This window comes from Cryptomeria japonica, chromosome 2 (genome assembly GCF_030272615.1).
Source record: "Cryptomeria japonica chromosome 2, Sugi_1.0, whole genome shotgun sequence".
Lineage (NCBI taxonomy): Eukaryota > Viridiplantae > Streptophyta > Pinopsida > Cupressales > Cupressaceae > Cryptomeria > Cryptomeria japonica.
The window spans coordinates 316118950-316136771 of NC_081406.1; the positions used below are offsets into that span (position 1 = coordinate 316118950).

At 37.4% G+C, this 17822-nt stretch overlaps 1 protein-coding gene across 6 annotated transcripts in view; it reads right to left on the reverse strand.

Annotated features, from left to right (window-relative positions):
• LOC131070237 (DExH-box ATP-dependent RNA helicase DExH7, chloroplastic) overlaps positions 1-17822 on the reverse strand; it is a 408882-nt gene that overhangs the window by 123476 nt on the left and 267584 nt on the right. For all 6 annotated transcript variants that reach the window (XR_009371539.1, XM_058005745.2, XM_058005743.2 and 3 more), the window contains exons 27-28: positions 8749-8847; positions 8480-8623 (exon numbers count right to left, since the gene is read on the reverse strand). Coding sequence is in view for 5 of the 6 variants with exons in the window: in XM_058005745.2 (XP_057861728.2) it covers positions 8480-8623; positions 8749-8847 (243 nt within the window). In the remaining variant the exon portion in view is untranslated. The remainder of the gene's footprint in view (positions 1-8479; positions 8624-8748; positions 8848-17822) is intronic.

Genomic DNA, 17822 nt, shown 5'->3' on the forward strand with positions numbered 1-17822 from the left:
TATGGTGCACAAGTCCTATGAGCTCTGCCGTTGATTGGATGTGGTGCACAAGTCTCTTGAAGTCCGCCATGTGGTAAGGGAAAAGACATGATTAAGTCCACCTTGAAGGAGATTGAACATGGTGCACAACTTTGATGAAGTCCGCCTAGAGGAGGTGAACAACTCATATGAAGTCTTCTTGGAATGTGGAGAGGGAAAGAAACATATGAAGTCCGCCCTTGAGTGGAATACATTCCACGAAGTCCTCCTAAAAGTTGGAGATGGTAAGTAAGGAGTGCACAACTTTGATGAAGTCTGCCCTGCCTTGGAAAATTTGATTAGCATGAGGAAAGGAAACTACCAAGTCCGCCACCTTTGGAAAGCTTTTCATCAGGTCCGCCCTCATGAAGGAAATATGCAAGGCAAGATGAGAAAGATTCTCACAAAGTCCGCCAGCTTTATGGAAAAGATTGACAAAATCCGCCTTGCTTTATCTAGAAGGTCATTTCTAGATAATATATTACTTGTATGCTTTCTCTTAAGGCTTTGTAATCTCTATTATTTGAATTATTGGCGAGGTTTTCAATTTCTTCAACACAATAGATTAGAATTTACTTCAAGTTGTTATATTGAATGCGAGATTTGATAAGTATTGATTTGTCGTGTATCTCCGCTCATTTTTTTGATAAACAGATGATTTTTGTTCATTCTGTAAAGGTAGTCTGAGCTTTCCCTTTTGTGTATGCTTAACTTCCAATCATAAGCACATCCCTTGAAGATTGCATCCGCTTTGTGTAGTTGTCCTAAGCGAGGTGAAGCAAAGTGTGGTTATTAAGTTCACCTAGTCAATATCGTCTCTTGAATTCCTAGGAATAGATTAAAATTTCTAAACCCTTGTCTCCTTTTCAGTTTTTCCATGATCCAAATCCCAATCGATAGAGCTTCATTGTGAATTGAATGAGCCAAGCGTAAGTCCCTTTGTGTATTACTGGCATATCACAACGCCCATTGAGCTTATCCACACGTCAAGACCTGACAAAAGAAACTTTGGAATCGCCATATGATCTTCTAGCAATCTTAGCATAAGTGGTGGTTTTTCAAGAGAGGATAGGGTGTGGTTTGACATTTTATTCTGATGTTTGATATATGATAAAACGTACACCAACAAGGTCCAAAACAAGATGTCATTTGTAACCATTACACTAAGCTTATAAAAGGTGACATTAATAGGCTCAAATATCACCTTGCATAGATTGAATGCCAAGATACTAGAAAATGTAAGTTATATCCTGAAGAGGCTACAAGGGATGCAATAGCAATGCTCGAAGCATATGATCAAATGAAAGGAACAAAAAGGAGAACAACATAGGCAATGGCAGCCCTAAGGGCAGATTTGAGTTCTATAGGGTCACATGTAGATGTGGGGGCATCTAGTTCTTCCCTTGGGCCACGGATACGAGGATTGAGAAGTGTAGCCAGCCATATGGAAAACTACTTTGTTCCACGTAACACACTTGGTGCACAATTTTGATTGCAAGACATTGCATGGAATAAAAAGGCGCACCAACAGGCAAAGGTGGCGTGTGCTAGATTTTGGATCTACAACAATATTTCGTTCAATGTTGTTTCTAGTCCATATTGGAACCAATTGGTCACCACATTGACTGTGGTAGGTAAGGGGTTCACATTCCCAAGTTGTTATGAGATGAGTGGGTCGTTACTGTAGGATGAGGTCCAAAACACACCAATTAGTGGAAGAGAAAAGGAGTATTTGGGAAAAGAATGGCTGCACCATTCATCTGATGGGTGGATGGATGTTGCGAATAGGACACTCATCAATTTTCTAGCTTCTTCAGGAGGACAATTAGTATTTTTAAAATCAATTGATGCCTCCAATGAAGCGAAGAATGCAGAGATCTTGTTCAATATGTTGGATGAGGTGGTGATGGAAGTGGGAGTGCGGAATGTCATCTAGGTTGTGACTAATAATGCAACTGCATATGTGGCAACCGACAAGCTTCAAATGGCTAGGCATCTGACATTATTTTGGAGCTCTTGTGCTGCCCGTTGTCTTGACTTGCTCCTTGAAGACATAGGGAAACTAAGATGGGTGAAGAAAGTGGTTGAAGATGGAAGGAATATCACCAAATACATCTACAATCACACATGGGTCCTGAATCTTATGAGAGAGCACACTCATGGCAAGGATCTTGTGCGATTGGGGGTCACATGCTTTTCTACCAATATCCTCACCTTGCAGAGCATACTAGCCGAATTGCCCAACTTGAAGTGGATGTTTGTGAGTGAAAGATGGCTAGGGAGTCCTTATGCTATGAACCTTGAAGCAAAGAAGGTTGTGATTGCCATTTTTTATTATAATTTTGCCAAGATGGTGGAGGAGATCATCAATGTAAGTTTTGAAACTTTAATTGATGATTTATTATTTAATTTTCAAATATTACAATTTGGTGATTTTGTTAAATTTTTTATATCTAGGCGTCGAAACCATTGGTGAGGGTGGTATGAATGGTAGATGGGGATCATAACCCCATGGGGTATCTATATGAGGCCATGGATAAGGCCAAAGAGGCGATTCAACACTTGTATAGGTCAAACAAGACCAAAAATGAACCCATATGGCGCATCATTGATCAGAGGTGGAACCATCAACTCCACCAACAAATTCATGCTGCTACCAACTACTTGAATCCCAAGTTTTTCTACTCCCTGAGTTTCAGAGAAGATGCAGAGGTTAAGGTTGGCCTCAACAAATACATTCAGACTAATTCATTGCATTCAAGTTCGAGTTCGAATTCGCCATTAATAAAATTCGAATGAAATTTGGCAAGAGGAAAAAATTCGAAAAAAAAATTGCCATTAAATTGGCTTTATATAATTTGATTTTTAGAAAATACAAATAATACATCTAAAGTTTAATTTAATTTATATATTTTAATTTATATTTGTCAAATTTTATATATAAATAATTCAAAACTTAAATTAAATATTCTAAGATATTTAATTTTTAATATATTAAATATTAAATCCCTTAATTTTTATAGTTAATTTTAATATATTAAAGGTTGATCTCTATTAAAAGTTTTTCTTTAATTTTTTAATGTTAGTTAACATTGATATCCGGGGGCAGCAACTTTTATTTTTAAATCACCAACTTTATAAAGTCCTTTTAATTTTAAGGTTGTATCCCGTCCCCTGACATCGCGTCTACACACCCTTTTGCAAAATCATGTTGACTTCTGGCCCTTCCATGGCATTGACCTGCAACCCTTACGCAACCTTCATAGCTCCCGACGGTGACGAAAAAAACCCTTCTTGTTATCTTGAGAATTTTAGACGAATTTTTGCGAGATTTGATACGTGTTTCACGAGTTTGCCGAATTTCGAACCTAAAGACAAAAATTCGGCGAACACGGTGACACAACATTCGGAGATTAGTTGATGATGAGAACCTTCAAGACCTGATACTTGATGAGTTGCAGAGCTATAAAGAAAGCCACAAGGCTATTGTTTTCTTCACCTGATTGCAAATGTAGGAAAGACACCCTATAACTAGGTAAAAAAAAACATATGTTTACTTTTATTTTACCATTTATTTTTGTCTTTAAGATTATTAAAATCTTTACAGGTTATAAATGACATTTTTTATCCTTGCAGATTTGTAGTGGGAAGATTATGGTGCCACAACGCCTAATCTTCAAAAGCTTGCCATCCGCATATTATAGTAGTGTGATATCCCCCATATTGTGAAATAATAATTTACATTTTTATTATTTAATTATGAGTTCATTGATATGAATGAACCATGTTGTCCTATAATATAAGTATAGCAGTTAAATTGCTATTAGATTATTAATTAAAAAATAACTTATATTATTTGAAAATGAAATAAATTTAACAATAAAAACTAATTATTTAATTATATTTATTAATAAGTGTTATTATCAATTACTTATATTTATTAATAAATATTATTGTTGTCTTCGGACATGTAGTGTCGCGGTTTAAACACTTCGTTGGTGAAGCGGCCACTAAGGTTCAAATCCTTGCTGGGCCATTGTGCTCGCAAGGCCTTGTGCCTTCGTTGGGCCATTGTGCTCATGGATTTGAACAAGTGAAGTGTGGGGATGAGGTCCCCCATTTGTGGCCTCACCGGTTCATAGCTCCGGGTCAAAAGCGTTCACGTGGAGCCGGAGGGCGTGTCGTGCCAGCGTCACCAGTCACGTTAAAAAGTTTAAAAGGCATAGTTTAAAAAAAAAAGAAAAAAAAGAAATTATTGTTAAATAATTAATATTAATTATATTTATTAATGAGTAATATTATCCATTGATTAATGGACAACAATTGATGACCAGTGTTTAAGGAATGATAAAAAATTAAGCAAGTATCGATTAAAGGGAGGGATCAGCAACTAACCATCCCATTGGTTAGTCATTTAACTAATAATCATACAACCAAGCAACATCAGTTATAAATAATCATGTAATGGTGCGATAAGAATATCATATCTAATCTTCATGGAGGAGTGCGATTAACCCGTAACAATCATTTATGAGGAGACATGGTCAAGGAAAGGCATGACTACTCCAATTCGAAGGGATGCAACCGATTAATTTTAGAGATATTTAAGGGAGGATCAAATACCCATTCGTATGCATATTTTGGATCTTTTGAATTGAGCATGTGCCTTTAGCATCAAATAGGCTGAATAGTTCGAAGGATAAATAAGAAATATATGATGTCCCCATCTTAGTCTTAAGCTAAGATTAATAAGTATATGTTCAGGGTGGGGAAAAAAAAAGAGAAAATATATCATCGGCAGTACGAATCAGATCAGATCAGAACTGTTATTAAGTTACAGGCAGTAGCATCCTTGTTCTCGGTAATATGCACAGGGATATGCTTAATACGTATGCCTAATTTATGAAGTCTGATAATGTCTTTATGCAGAATTTTAATGATTATAATAGCATAGATTGAAATATATATTAAAGTAATACATAATATCATGACAGTGGCAGACCAGATCTGACATGCATCAGATCTGTCTGCCATTACCAGCCACTAAACATATTAATAACTAGTAATGTTTTAAGTAGAGGTAGTATTAGTAATTTATAAAATAAGATATTAGCAAACACATAAATATTTGGTAATATTATTTAAATCATTTATTTATTTGTAAATATATATACTCAAATAAGAATAAGGAATAACATAAGGAGTGTAAATATAGATATTGATAATAATTATAATAAATATAATACCTTTAGAAATTGCTCTGTAGTAATACATAATTATTCATATAACTCGTAATTAATAAATACGTAAATGATTTATAAATGAATCAGAATAAGATTAATTATTTAGTATGGTAAGTTAGAGAAAACTTGATAGACTAAAGAAAGATAGAACATCGCAGGATTGATTCATAGACTTGACTCTTAATCAAGTTAGTTTCAGTCGTAAGTACTTTGTAAATAGATTAATTATGGTTAAAATAGACCAAATCCTAGTAGGGGACATTACCCGCAACCTTGTAGTGCTTCTAGTTGTGAGTGCAACTAGAGTGCTTTTGAGGCCATTCACACTAAAAAGCGCAATAGGTTGACTCAACAACGCTTGAATGACCTTGTCTATGTGTGGTACAATGTTCGATTGCATGAGAAGAAGGTGCGAGGGCAAGATTCACATGAAGAACTTGACTTGGATGACATTGATCCATAATCAGCAGATTGGGTTGCTGCTCCTGATGATGTTCATCATGATTTGGATCCATTCTTTACTGATGAGGAGCTAAGTGAGTTGGAGAGGGCAGTAGAGGAATGGGATGTGGAAGTGGTAGCATGTGAGGAGGAGGAACACGAGATTGATCATGTAGCAGAGGCACCTATCACTATGGTTGAGGCACCTATTGAGGATGTTGCCACTACGTCAGCACTACCCACCCAGCGGCAACAATTTGTTTTGAGCTTTAATCATAGACGCAATTTATGATTTCTCATTTTCATTGATACCAGAACTTGAACTTGATATGTATTCAGAATTTCAAAGGTTGTAGTTGTTTTGTGATCTATGATATATGTCACTATGATACATTGATATGTATTGAACTCAATTTTATTCACATGTTGTACTTGTTTTTTGGTTTATGCTATGTATTTAACTCAAACTTTGATTTATATATCATGGGAATCAGTATATGTTCTACAAATTTAGTGTAAATGTGTGTTTTTGAATAATATTTTTAAAAAAATGAATTTTCAAATGTTCAATAAAGTTGCCAAGGTATTGCTGAGTTTTTCCCCAGGCTTTGGCGAGTCCCGAGTTTTTAAATTTTTTTGGGCTTGCTGAGTCATTGTTGAGTCCGAGTTTTCCAACTATGAGTTGAACCATTGATCAGAATTTAGAGGTACTTTAGATTTACAAACGGCAGTCCAGAAGAGGAGGCCATTGGCTTATATCTAGAGTATCACAATTGTGTTGAAAACAATTATACAGCTAGGCATGGATTGGATGCAAGGAAATGGAGGATGGAATGCATATCTAGGTTGTAATGGCAGAAGAATGTCAGGTTCACCCTTTCCTCTTTCCTTGATCCAACGATCTGCTGTTCTTGTTATACTAAAACAATTTGCAAATGTTTTCTTGAAACTTGTATATCTATGCCTAGAAGTTAAAGATCTTGCCTCAAACTAGCAGATCTAAACATAAAGTTAAAGATCTTTGCACAGAAGTTGTAGATGTGTTCATAGAAATGGAAGAGATGGACCCAAATGCTACAATTATGAGCTCAAACTCCACAGATCTGGACACTGGAATCAACAACAACTTGCCAATATGCTTGCAATATACCTCAAAAGTAATTGTATTCGACGAATGCAGCCACAAGATCAATGAATTGTCAACAGTCTATCCGATTTTTTGTAATGTCCCCTTCTCTTTGACAAGCAGTTGTAGCAGAGGATTAGCCTATCATGTGACCCTCGTAGACTAATGATGATGGTTAGGGGGTCTTTTGAGGGTTGTGACTTCTCCGGTCCTCAGAGAATTGTGGATTTGGCCTTCGTTCGACTTCATTTGGACTCCATTTGCCATACTTACTATTTATAGTAAGTCAGAAGCTCATAGAGGTGGACCCTTTCTATTTTTAGAAAGTGTATTTAGTCACATGGGGAATTATGAGGAGAGATGCGTACTTCAGACGGTATGATAAAATGTTGTGTATATTAATCTTTGTGACCAAATTAATATTAATTCATTAAATGGTCCATTATAAGTAATAAATAACTTACATTATTAAAGCACTTAATTGAGGGTCTAGCCATCATGAGGAAGGGGTCAAATATTTAATTAAATTTATGAGCACATCTGCCAAGGTTTGGACGAAATATTAATGATTTCAAAGTTATATCATTAAAATGACAATTAAATGTCTTTTGAGAAAATTGAACTTGGAGAAGAAGTATTTAAAGGGCTTCATGAAGGAAATCGATTCATTCTTGACATTTCAATTTGATGAATTTCATTTTGGAGAGCACAGAGATGAGGGTTTCTGAGTTTTCAGCTTATTAGGGCATTGGAGAACGAACAAATCTTCAGTGTTACAGCCTTATGAATTGATGGAATACCCAGTGAGTTTGGCTAAAGGGGAAGCTTCATCTAGAGGTTTCAATTGAGCATATTGAAGGCCATATTTTCATAATTTTCAATCAGGATCAAATCAGTTTAGTGAAGAAGTAAATCAGCAGGGAATTAATATTCATTGCTAGTCAAGGAGTTCATGTATGTCAGCATATGTATTAGCTCCAGCCTGCTGTAAGTGGCGCCATTTCCTAGGAGGTTCAATTTGGGGTTTAAGAGCTGCAACAATTCAATAGAAAGTTGAAAGTTCACTAGGGTTGGGAGAAGGGTTCGGCATCTTCAGCAGCACCATTTATTGCAGATTCAAGGAGTTTTGATCAGACTTTGGAGTTGCTTTTTCGCAGCACTTTGTACCAGCAGTTAATAAACATCAAATATGGGTATGCAATCCATGTAAAGGCTTCATAACTTTAAAGGAGAATAAAATATACATTTGCAGCCATCAATGCAAACAGAAATCTCAAAATTTTTCATTCTCGTGAGTCTATTCAGTTTATGTGCATTTCCTTTTTTGTTATTAAACCCTTGCAAAAATACAAAAAAATAATAAAACTTCAAAAACCAAAACAAACAACACCACTATCAGCAGTTAGAACCTGTGGGGGTTCTTACATTTTTTCATGATTCACTTATGAAATTTGGGAAAAAGAAAAGCAACAATGACAGAGCCTGGAAGTCCTGTGGGGGTTCTTACATTTTTTCATGATTCACTTATGAAATTTGGGAAAAAGAAAAGCAACAATGACAGAGCCTGGAAGTCATAACTAAAAAAAATGTCTAATATCCATTTAATAATATTTATGAAAAAGCAAACATGCAGCAGAATAGTCGTGCTTACCTGCTTCAAGATCTTCATCCACCTGTTATACACAGCCACCAATAAAAGGTGATCTGATTGTTGTCCGCTAGCAATATTTTGACCTTTTCCACCATCTATCTTCTCTGATAGCAGTAGAAGCTTGGCCCTTTCGGCATTATATTTCTGCAGCATTAGAAAGCGTATTTTTATACTAATAGTCAAAAGAAGATACTTGTGATTACATGCTAAATTCTCTCCATCAGAATGAATTATTACTTTTGTAATTACCTATGCATTCATGGTTTTACCTCATCTTTTGGAGACACAAATGGTGACCTATGACTTAAGCAAGCTGCTATTGTAAGAACTGGAGCCAAACAGCCAAAGAGCGTACCATAGACCATCATCTATTCACATAAGCATACATAAAAAATACTAGTCAGCTAAACATTAGAATAATTCATGAGCTAAAAATGAAATCAACAAGATTCTAGAAAAATATATCAGAAAAGATTGACATAATCAATATCTGGATTGGGCAAATATATAAACTTACAATAAAGATGTTTCTACAAATGTTAGTAAAATTAGCAATCAGTCAAAGGAAATTTACAGTATGATTGCATTTTTAAACAAACTCATACAATTGTTCCACAATGCATTTATTCTGCGAGAGCTTAAACGACATTTTCCCCTTATAGCTGAGAGGGATCAGGTCATATATATCAGATAATGTAGATGTTAGCATTCTCATGTAATGAAGCCAACACAGTAGTTATTACATTTTATGCATAATGTTTTCCAATGTCATATTCAGTTCCTAGGCCTTGGACCGTCTTACATTATTGTGTTTTTAACTTTTTTGTATCTTGATATTATATGGGTAGGTCAATTTAAGTGTCAATTGTGTAAAGTGAGTTGTATTTTAAACTTTCTTTGAGTTTTTTATTTAATACATCTGTGCTGTACGAAGACACATCTCCGACCCCCTAGGACGCATCTCCGAGACCAAGACACGTCTCCAATACTAGAGACCTTTCTTGAGATGTCTCCAATTGCAAGAGACATTCAACCACGGCCTCCTGAAGACTCATGTTGTCTCCCATGCAAAAGGCATCAACTCCACACAAATAAAACAAAAATCGTTAAAAATTAAAACTTAAATTCACCAGGAAGCTGTAAAATAAACACAACACACAAGGTAAAACAGGAGCCAATGTAGGGCAGGAGTCAATGCGAGCTAACAAGACCTGTTGTCCTCATTTTTGTTTTTAAAAAATGGACCATTACTTAAATTTTTTTGTCAAAAAATGAAAAATTTACTCTGGGGCACGCTTCCCGAGGAAGAATTTTGCCCTACCCTTGGACTGGCTTAACCCTCATTCCATCCTCGAACCACGTTTCAAATTTCATCGCGTTTCGAGTTCGTTTGCTATGTTTTTCCTTCAATTTCGGGTTTTTTCTCCTTGACTGCAATGGGAAATTTTCCTTAAGTTGCAAGTTTCATGTTTTCCTCTGTTTTAGTCTTTGTAGGGAAATTTTTAGTTAATTACAAGTTCACTTTATGAAAAAAAGAAACTGTAACTTACTTTTTATTTCCCCCTTGATGCTTTTTGGCTTTTTAAAGTCATAATAGGAACTTTTTGGACATATTACAAATTATTTTAAATTATAAATCTAAAAGAACTTGTAATTCTTTTATAAAGTTCCTATTTAAGTGATATATTACATGTTTAATTGTTTTTCCAGATCACTTGTAAAGGGAATTTTATTTCCCCATTACAAGTTCTTTTTAAAGTTAAGTTATTAAAACTTGTTAAAGGGATTTTATTTTCCCCTTACAAGTTATTGTGACTTGTAAATCTCTCTCAAAAACCCAATTGCATGTGTTTGAAGGCATTTTTGAACTTGTTACTCCTTGCCAAGAACTCGACCAAGTATTTTTCCTCTCCTAAACCGATTTTGCTACAAATTCTTCCCGATTTTTGTGGAGAAATTCATGGATCAAGTAGGCGATATGATAGCAAGGCGGTTTTTGTGAGTTTGGGAACACGTTGTCATTGTTTTGGTAGCCGTTTCATGTTCCATTAAACTGCGTTTTACCTCTTCAAAGAGGTTTTTACATGCCACGATTTGGGGTTTGCTTGCCACGATTTCACTCCATGTTTGGGTGTTTGGCATTGTTCTTTTCTTATGTGGTATTTCCTTCAAGATTTGACCCATTCTAGTGGCATTTTGTAACACGTTTTTGCTGTTTATTCTTCAAATCCGAGTTTGGAAAAAAACGTGGCAAGGGTTTTGGTGTTTATTTCTATTTAAGAGATTGGTTCTTCCTTCCAAACATTGTTTCATCTCTTGAAGAGACATCTTGGTTAAGCAAAGTAAGATTTCTTTTGGTTTTGCTTTCATTTTTCTTTCTTTCTTTGTTTATTTTCTCTTCTTGTTTGATCTTTCTAGTTGTATATGTTTATTTTGATAGTTCTTGCCTAAAACGGTTTTGTGAGAGAGATTTTCCCCTTGGCAAAGTAATTTGTGAATTGCATTGTTCTTCCCCATTTTCCCTCTTTACTTGCATTCGGGATTTAAAATCCCAATTGCAAGTAGGATGAAAATAATTGATCTTTCCCTATGGTTGGAATATTTTAATCATCTTTTGGTGAAATTCCAAGTTTTTAAGTTGGAAAATTCCTACTCTTTCAAAATCGAGTTCTTAAAATCAGATTACAAGTAGAAAGTTCTTCCCATTTTCTTGAAGATGGCCTTCCCAAAATCTTTCCATTTTCATCCATACTCATTGCCATTATCCGTACATACCATTCCCCTCATTTCCCACATGTCAAAATCTCATTTTTCACCCGCTTCTTCGTTTTCCTTTTTACAATTATACTTGCATTCGGGTTTCAAAAGTCTGATTGCATGTTTGTCCGTCCCCACTTGTATACTTGTAAAACTTTCCCCAAGATCCGAAATTGGTCAAAGACCAAGTTTCAAGCATTCCCATTTATTTCCCATCTTTCTCTCGCAAAGTTATGAAGTGCAAGGGTTGAAGTTCTTTCCATTTGAAGAAGAAAAAATGTTAGTTGTAGCTGATCTTGATGTTGCTTTAACACTTTTAAGTCTTCATCACAGCATACCAGGTTGTTCTTCAATGTCAGATTTACCATCATCTTCCATTCCAAAGAAGATGAAGTATAAATATGACAAGTACCAGAATGAAGTTTCCCCTTCACAAGTTTCCTCTCCTTTGGATCATATCAAGGATATGTAAATAGGGCATGTTGACATGTCAGAATTCGTCAAAAAGGTGGAGGATCCGTAGGATTGTAATATGCAGCGGTTGTTGGACAGCCACATTCATCATGCATCTTCTTTTCTGGTGGCTGTCCTAGAACTTGAATTTGTTCTCGCTTGTGCTCACCATTTCAACAAGGAGACACAAACTATCAGAATTGATGATTGGGAGGCAATAATTCGCCTTGATGTGGATACCATTGAGAAAGTTTTCAGAATACTATCAGCACCTATGTATATGGAGATTTCCAAAGATAGTGCAACTGAATACTATATCAAAAGGGAAAAGGACTGCAAATGCCACATTAACAGGTGGATCCATGAGCCACGAGCCGCTTTCACAAGGTGGGCTAAGTTATACCGTTGTAATTTCAAGTGGGAAATTAGAGACATCATTTCTCTCCTTAGCAAGATGTTGGGTTTTGAACACTCTAATGTTTTTGAGCCCTGGATGTATTAGTTTATCATGTTCATAAGGCAGTCCCATCACATTTCATGGGGAGAGATTATCAGTGATACTTTGTGTGAACAACTTGCAGCAGTCCCTACCACTATGACATTTTACATGAACTCATACTTAGTGTATTTGGTAGCATCACATAGACATTTCCCTGGTCTCTCTACCAAGGGTGATCGCTCGCTTATACCAGTGTGTGAGTACTATGATCAACTGCCCTTGAGACCCAGCAGATTACATTTCAAGAGGGTTCAAGATGCATTCTTTGGTTACTTCATGTGTCAATTTGACAAGACTCTAAAGAACAAAAGGGTGTCAGATGAAGCATGGGAAAGAGTGAATGAGTATGGTTGCTTGTTCCTTCAATTCCTGACTTTCACTTATATGAGAGTCGGATGCTACAGTGGGAAGCCATACATGCTTCCTAGATACTCAACTGATAAGATTATTCTTATGGAGTTGGGAAGACAGATCATGGTTGTTCATGCACATCAATTTGTCAAACATAAGGTTGGGATGGGGATTTCTACAACTAACCCATTGAAGATTGGTCGGTATTCCCTTATCACATCCACTAAAGCCAAAGCTATGGAGACCGAGATGCAGGAGATTAAACTCAAAAGGTTTAAGTCAAGGGCAGATTTTGACTACCGAGGTATGAAGGAAAGGATCAAAAAGTCCTTCATACATGTGCATCGCATTGAGGATATCTGGGTGGATCTCCGTACAGAAAAGGAGGTTCTCAAGATGGACTATTGTCGGCTCCCTCTTGAGCAAATTATTGATTTGAACTTGGTGGACATTCCACAAGGGATGATTGATGATGGGAATGTGCTTGATCTAGAGTATGTCTCACGGAGGGTTGAAAAAGCTCCACTTCCTTTAATCCAATGGTCACATAAAGAATGCACTTCCATTCTTGAGAGATTTCAACCTATCTTAGCTAGCACCAACACTTGGCTCAAAGGTAATGGTGTTAGGCTCATCAAGATCAAGGTTGGAAAAGAAAATGATACTACGGGGCCTTTTGGACGTAAGTCTGAGATTCAGATTGACAAGGAAGGTGTATCATCTTCGGGCACAAGGATCAAATTGCGGGTTAGTCAGGCAATGGTGCTTCCTCCTGAGGAGGCGATAGTTCGTGGGCCCAACTTCATATTCATGTGATTGACCCTGATGATCCAGAAGGACATCAATCAGATGATGCTCCTAGGTCACTAGCTTTGGAGTCATCTCATGAGATTCCTTCCTCAGTTCCCATGGAGCTACCTCTATCTCCTCCTGACACAGTAGTGGATGAATCCCCTCAGGATGCCATTCCTATTTCAGCAGTTGAGTTGCCTCTTGATCATCAACAAGAGAATTTGCTGGAAATCTTCGAGGATACTCCTGCATGCATTCATTTGTCAGAAATTGATACCTCTACTTCTGCCTTTGAGGAGTTTATGAGACGATCTTCATGCCCTTTGGTTACCAAGCAAGCCATGGTTGCCATCCAGACAGATACTTCATCTAGGATGACCACAGTTGCTCAAACAGAAACTGCTTCTCCTTTGCTTAAATCAACTACTGAAGGAGAGTTGATGGCTTTACCTCCATGGCTTAGTTCATTCACTCCCAAAAGGAAGAAGCAGGAAATTTCTCCCGATGCCTTTGATTACTAGCATTTAAGCAATCTAGGCCCAAGGTTGCTAAAAGAGCCAAGACAATCTTAATGGTAACGGTTGATAGTAATAGGATGAAGGTGGCTGAAATTGTTGAGCCTCTTGCAGATAAGCCACGTGAGGAGATGTCAGTTGTTGATTACAAGGTCACAAGGGTAGAATTGGGTAAGCAAACACATGAAGTGGTAAAGCATGATGCCCAGTATTTTGTAGTTTCATTAGTACAGCAGTATGATGAGCTTCTAGCAAAGAAAGACAAGCTACAAGAGGAGAATAGGCAACTTGTTGCAGGTGTTCATAAGATCACAAAACTTGCTGGTGAAGTGAGAAATCCTTCAAGTTCTACCGAGGCACGAGAATCAATTCAGGGAGTTGAGAGAGCTTCTCAAAAGGTACAAGCATTGGAATCTTGGGTTGATCAGCTTCATAATCTATGCACAAGTCTTGAAGGAGGTTTTCCAAATCTGTGCACGAGTCTTGAAGGAGGTTTTCCAAATGATGGTCAAATTGAAGACCATTGAAGAACAATTGAACCAAGTTTCTGATACTTTCAAACAAAACTTGGAAAAGGTAGAAGATAGCTTGACTACTTGGCTTAAAATTCCTTAGCAAAAGTTAAGTATTCTTCTAGAACATCAGGTTATTCCTTCAAGGGTTGTGTAACTAGAATTTCAAGAGCTCTTGGAGAACAAAGCCCTTGTTCTCAAGTCACTTGTTGAAGACATTGATGATGCCATGAGACTGCGATTGGAAGTATTTCAAGATATGGTTTCTCGTTGTGAGAAAGCTTCTTGCAACATCATGGATCATAATGGGGAAATATTGGCAGGAGAAAAGGTTCTCTCAGATCTGCAATTGAAGATCCATCAAGAATGGAAGAGTGAACCATTTTCAGCTGCATCCCTTCAAGCCTTGGTGACTTATCCAGATTTCCTACAGGAAATTCAGTCTTCCTTTGAGAAGAATAATGCCACAATCCTTCGTTGCAGCGATGTTATTGTGAAAACCATGATCGTGGCAAGGGATACCCATGAACCGGATCCTGATGAGCTGCAAACGATCGTCCAAAAGTTCAAAGGATTCATGTCTTCTCATGAAGCAACTTAAGTGTTTTTCAATACTTGGTTGCATTTTTTTTTAATTGTAATCTTTTAGTTGTAGTTTCTCTTTTGACATGTTTACTTGTAAGAACATTTTTGTAAAATTGCAAGTTAAGTCATTACTTGCACTTTTGTAATAACAAGTAGACAAGTTACAAGTCAATTTAGAATAGGACTTGTAACTTTGAATAAGTCATAGTTAGTTATTGAATAAGTCTTGGTGGTTGAGAGAATTTCTCAAGTTAGTTAGGACTTGTAACTGTAATGCCATGAGTACTAAAGCCCCGAATGTACCTCAAAATACATTTGGCTGCTTGCCAATGACTCTCATGAGGATCATGGGAGAATCGAGAGACAAGGCCAACCGCAAAGGAAATATCAGGATGGGTGTGAGTCACGAACAACAAACTGCCAACCAACTGCCTGTAAAGTGTAGAATCTATTGAAGGAGTGGGACAAGCAGTAACCAAAACAAACCCTGACTGAAAAGGAGTGGGAGCAGGATTGCAATCAAGCATGCCAAAGCGTTGAAGCAAGTCAAGAGCATACTTCTGCTGGTAAATGGAAAGCCCATTGGAAGACTGAATCACTTGAAGACCAAGGAAATAGTGCAAAAGACCAAGATCGGTTATCTCAAACTGATCCATCAAGGTGCGTTGGGTATGCTGAACCATAGAGGATGAGCTACCTGTGATGAGGAGATCATCAACATATAGCACAAGAATCAGGATCGCACCCTCAAGAAGCTGAATGTACACTGTGTGATTAGAATGACTACGGGTGAACCCAGTGGAGAGCAAGAAAGAATCCATCTTCTCATACCAAGCCTAAGGGGCCTGTTTGAGACCATACAATGAACGTCGAAGTCTGCAAACCAAAGAATTGTCCTACACAAATCCCTGAGGCTGCTCCATGTAGATTTCCTCCTATAGGTCCTGTTGTGACCATTTCACACATCGCCCCATTAAAATGGGGGCCCCCTCTTTTTGCTTTTGTTTTGCCTGTTCTTCTCTCTGCTTTTAGGGTTTTTTGAGTAAGTGAATGAGTTGTCTGGACTAGGGTTAAGCCTTAGGGGTTTCTTTTGGATATTCTCAAGCCGAGTCCAGTCAAATTTTGGAAGATTGTTAAGCGTCCTCCCGAAGATTGCAAATTTTTGAAGTAGGATGAGCCTATCAGAAAGTCAAGTATGTCTCAGGTTAGGTCCAGTCAGGATTTTGAGGGCAAATTCAAGTTATTTCTAAGTGTTAGCATTTTAATGATGGAATTGTACATTTTTTGTCTGGATAAATTTTGACCAAATAATTGAGGGCTTGCTAACTGGTCCCTGGCCTTGAAGATGACCTAACCCTGCTTGGTGAAGTGATTGAAGACCTAAATTGTGGTTATTTTGGCTTATAAAGGCAAAATCGCTCCTGTCCCTCTCCCAGGGACCAAGGCGAAAATGTTATTTGGTGCATATTGGTTATTAACTTCCTTTAATCGTTTTGTGCAGGGTCTCCAGGGGAGATGATCGGACGTAAATTGAGGATTTTGAAGATTTTGAAGACTCAAAAATGACAAGTTTTGAAGGTTTAAGGTGAATTCGCTCCTATCCTTCACTGAAGGACCAAGGCGAAATGGTTTACTTAGGTCATTTTTGGCCTTGATTGGTCAAATTGAAGCACCGAGGATACAATGATGGATGAAATCAACATGATAGAACACCCAGACTTAGTCAAAAGCAATGAAAGGTTGAACTTTTTGTCTAGCAAGATGAGATCGCTCCTGTCCCTCACCAAGGGACTAGAGCGATTTTCTTTGTATACACCTTGGACCGTCTTTGGATTTGGGCTCTTGTTCATAGCTTGTAAAAGATGGTATCTTCCCCAGCAAGGGAAATTTGAGATGAAAATTGTAATGATTTGGCCTTGAGGACAAAAATCGCTCCTGTCCCTCACTGAAGGACCGGAGCTTGAATTCCAAATTTACATTATCCTTGCAAGATTTAAGTGATTTCGCGATTTGAAGAGGTCAAGGGAAGTGTGTTTTATTCGTTGACTATAACTTGAGTGGGCCACAATGAAGAAAATCAACCCAAGTTGCAATAGGCGCTCCTGTCCCTCTCCAAGGGACCAGAGCGATTTTCTCACAAGACAAACTTCGGGCAAAGGAAAAGCAAGTTTTGTGTTGGAGATGAATGAAAGAGGAGATAATGGATCCATTGAAGATTATTTCGAGGGCTAGCAAAGCACAAGTGAACTTATAATTGCCAAGGTGCTCCTGTCCCTCTCCAAGGGACCAGGGCAAAAAACACATTAACAGGCCTTCCTCCCCAAATTTGGACGAATCCAGATCAAGACATAAGATTGGAGTGATATTTAAAATGCTTCAAGGAAGAATGGAGTTGCAAGGACCATGAAATTCGATGAAAATGGGCTAGGGCGCTCCTGTCCCTCACCAAGGGACCAGAGCGAAATCTTCAAATATGCCTAATAGCCTAACGTTTTGGAATGCTACTTTCGTTTCCAAGACTCAAGATGGAATAAGGAATGATGTTTTATGCCTTGAAGGTAATTAGACATTGATGTGGTTAAGAATTTGTGCAAATGGACTAAAAATCGCTCCTGTCCTTCATTGGAGGACCAGGGCGATTTCTATAAAATCAACAAATTTTCCTCCAGAATCGCACCAAAACAAGGTTGTGCAAAGTGAGAAATGTCTTTCAAAAGATGATGAACAAGGAATTGCCCCCAAGAATCGACAATCTTAGGCTCAAATGTAAAAATCGCTCCTGTCCTTCACTGGAGGACCAGGGCGAAAATCTTAAGAGGGTCAATTTTGCCTTGCAAAAACGAGTTGAACATGCACTGAAGAGACGAATGAAGATCATT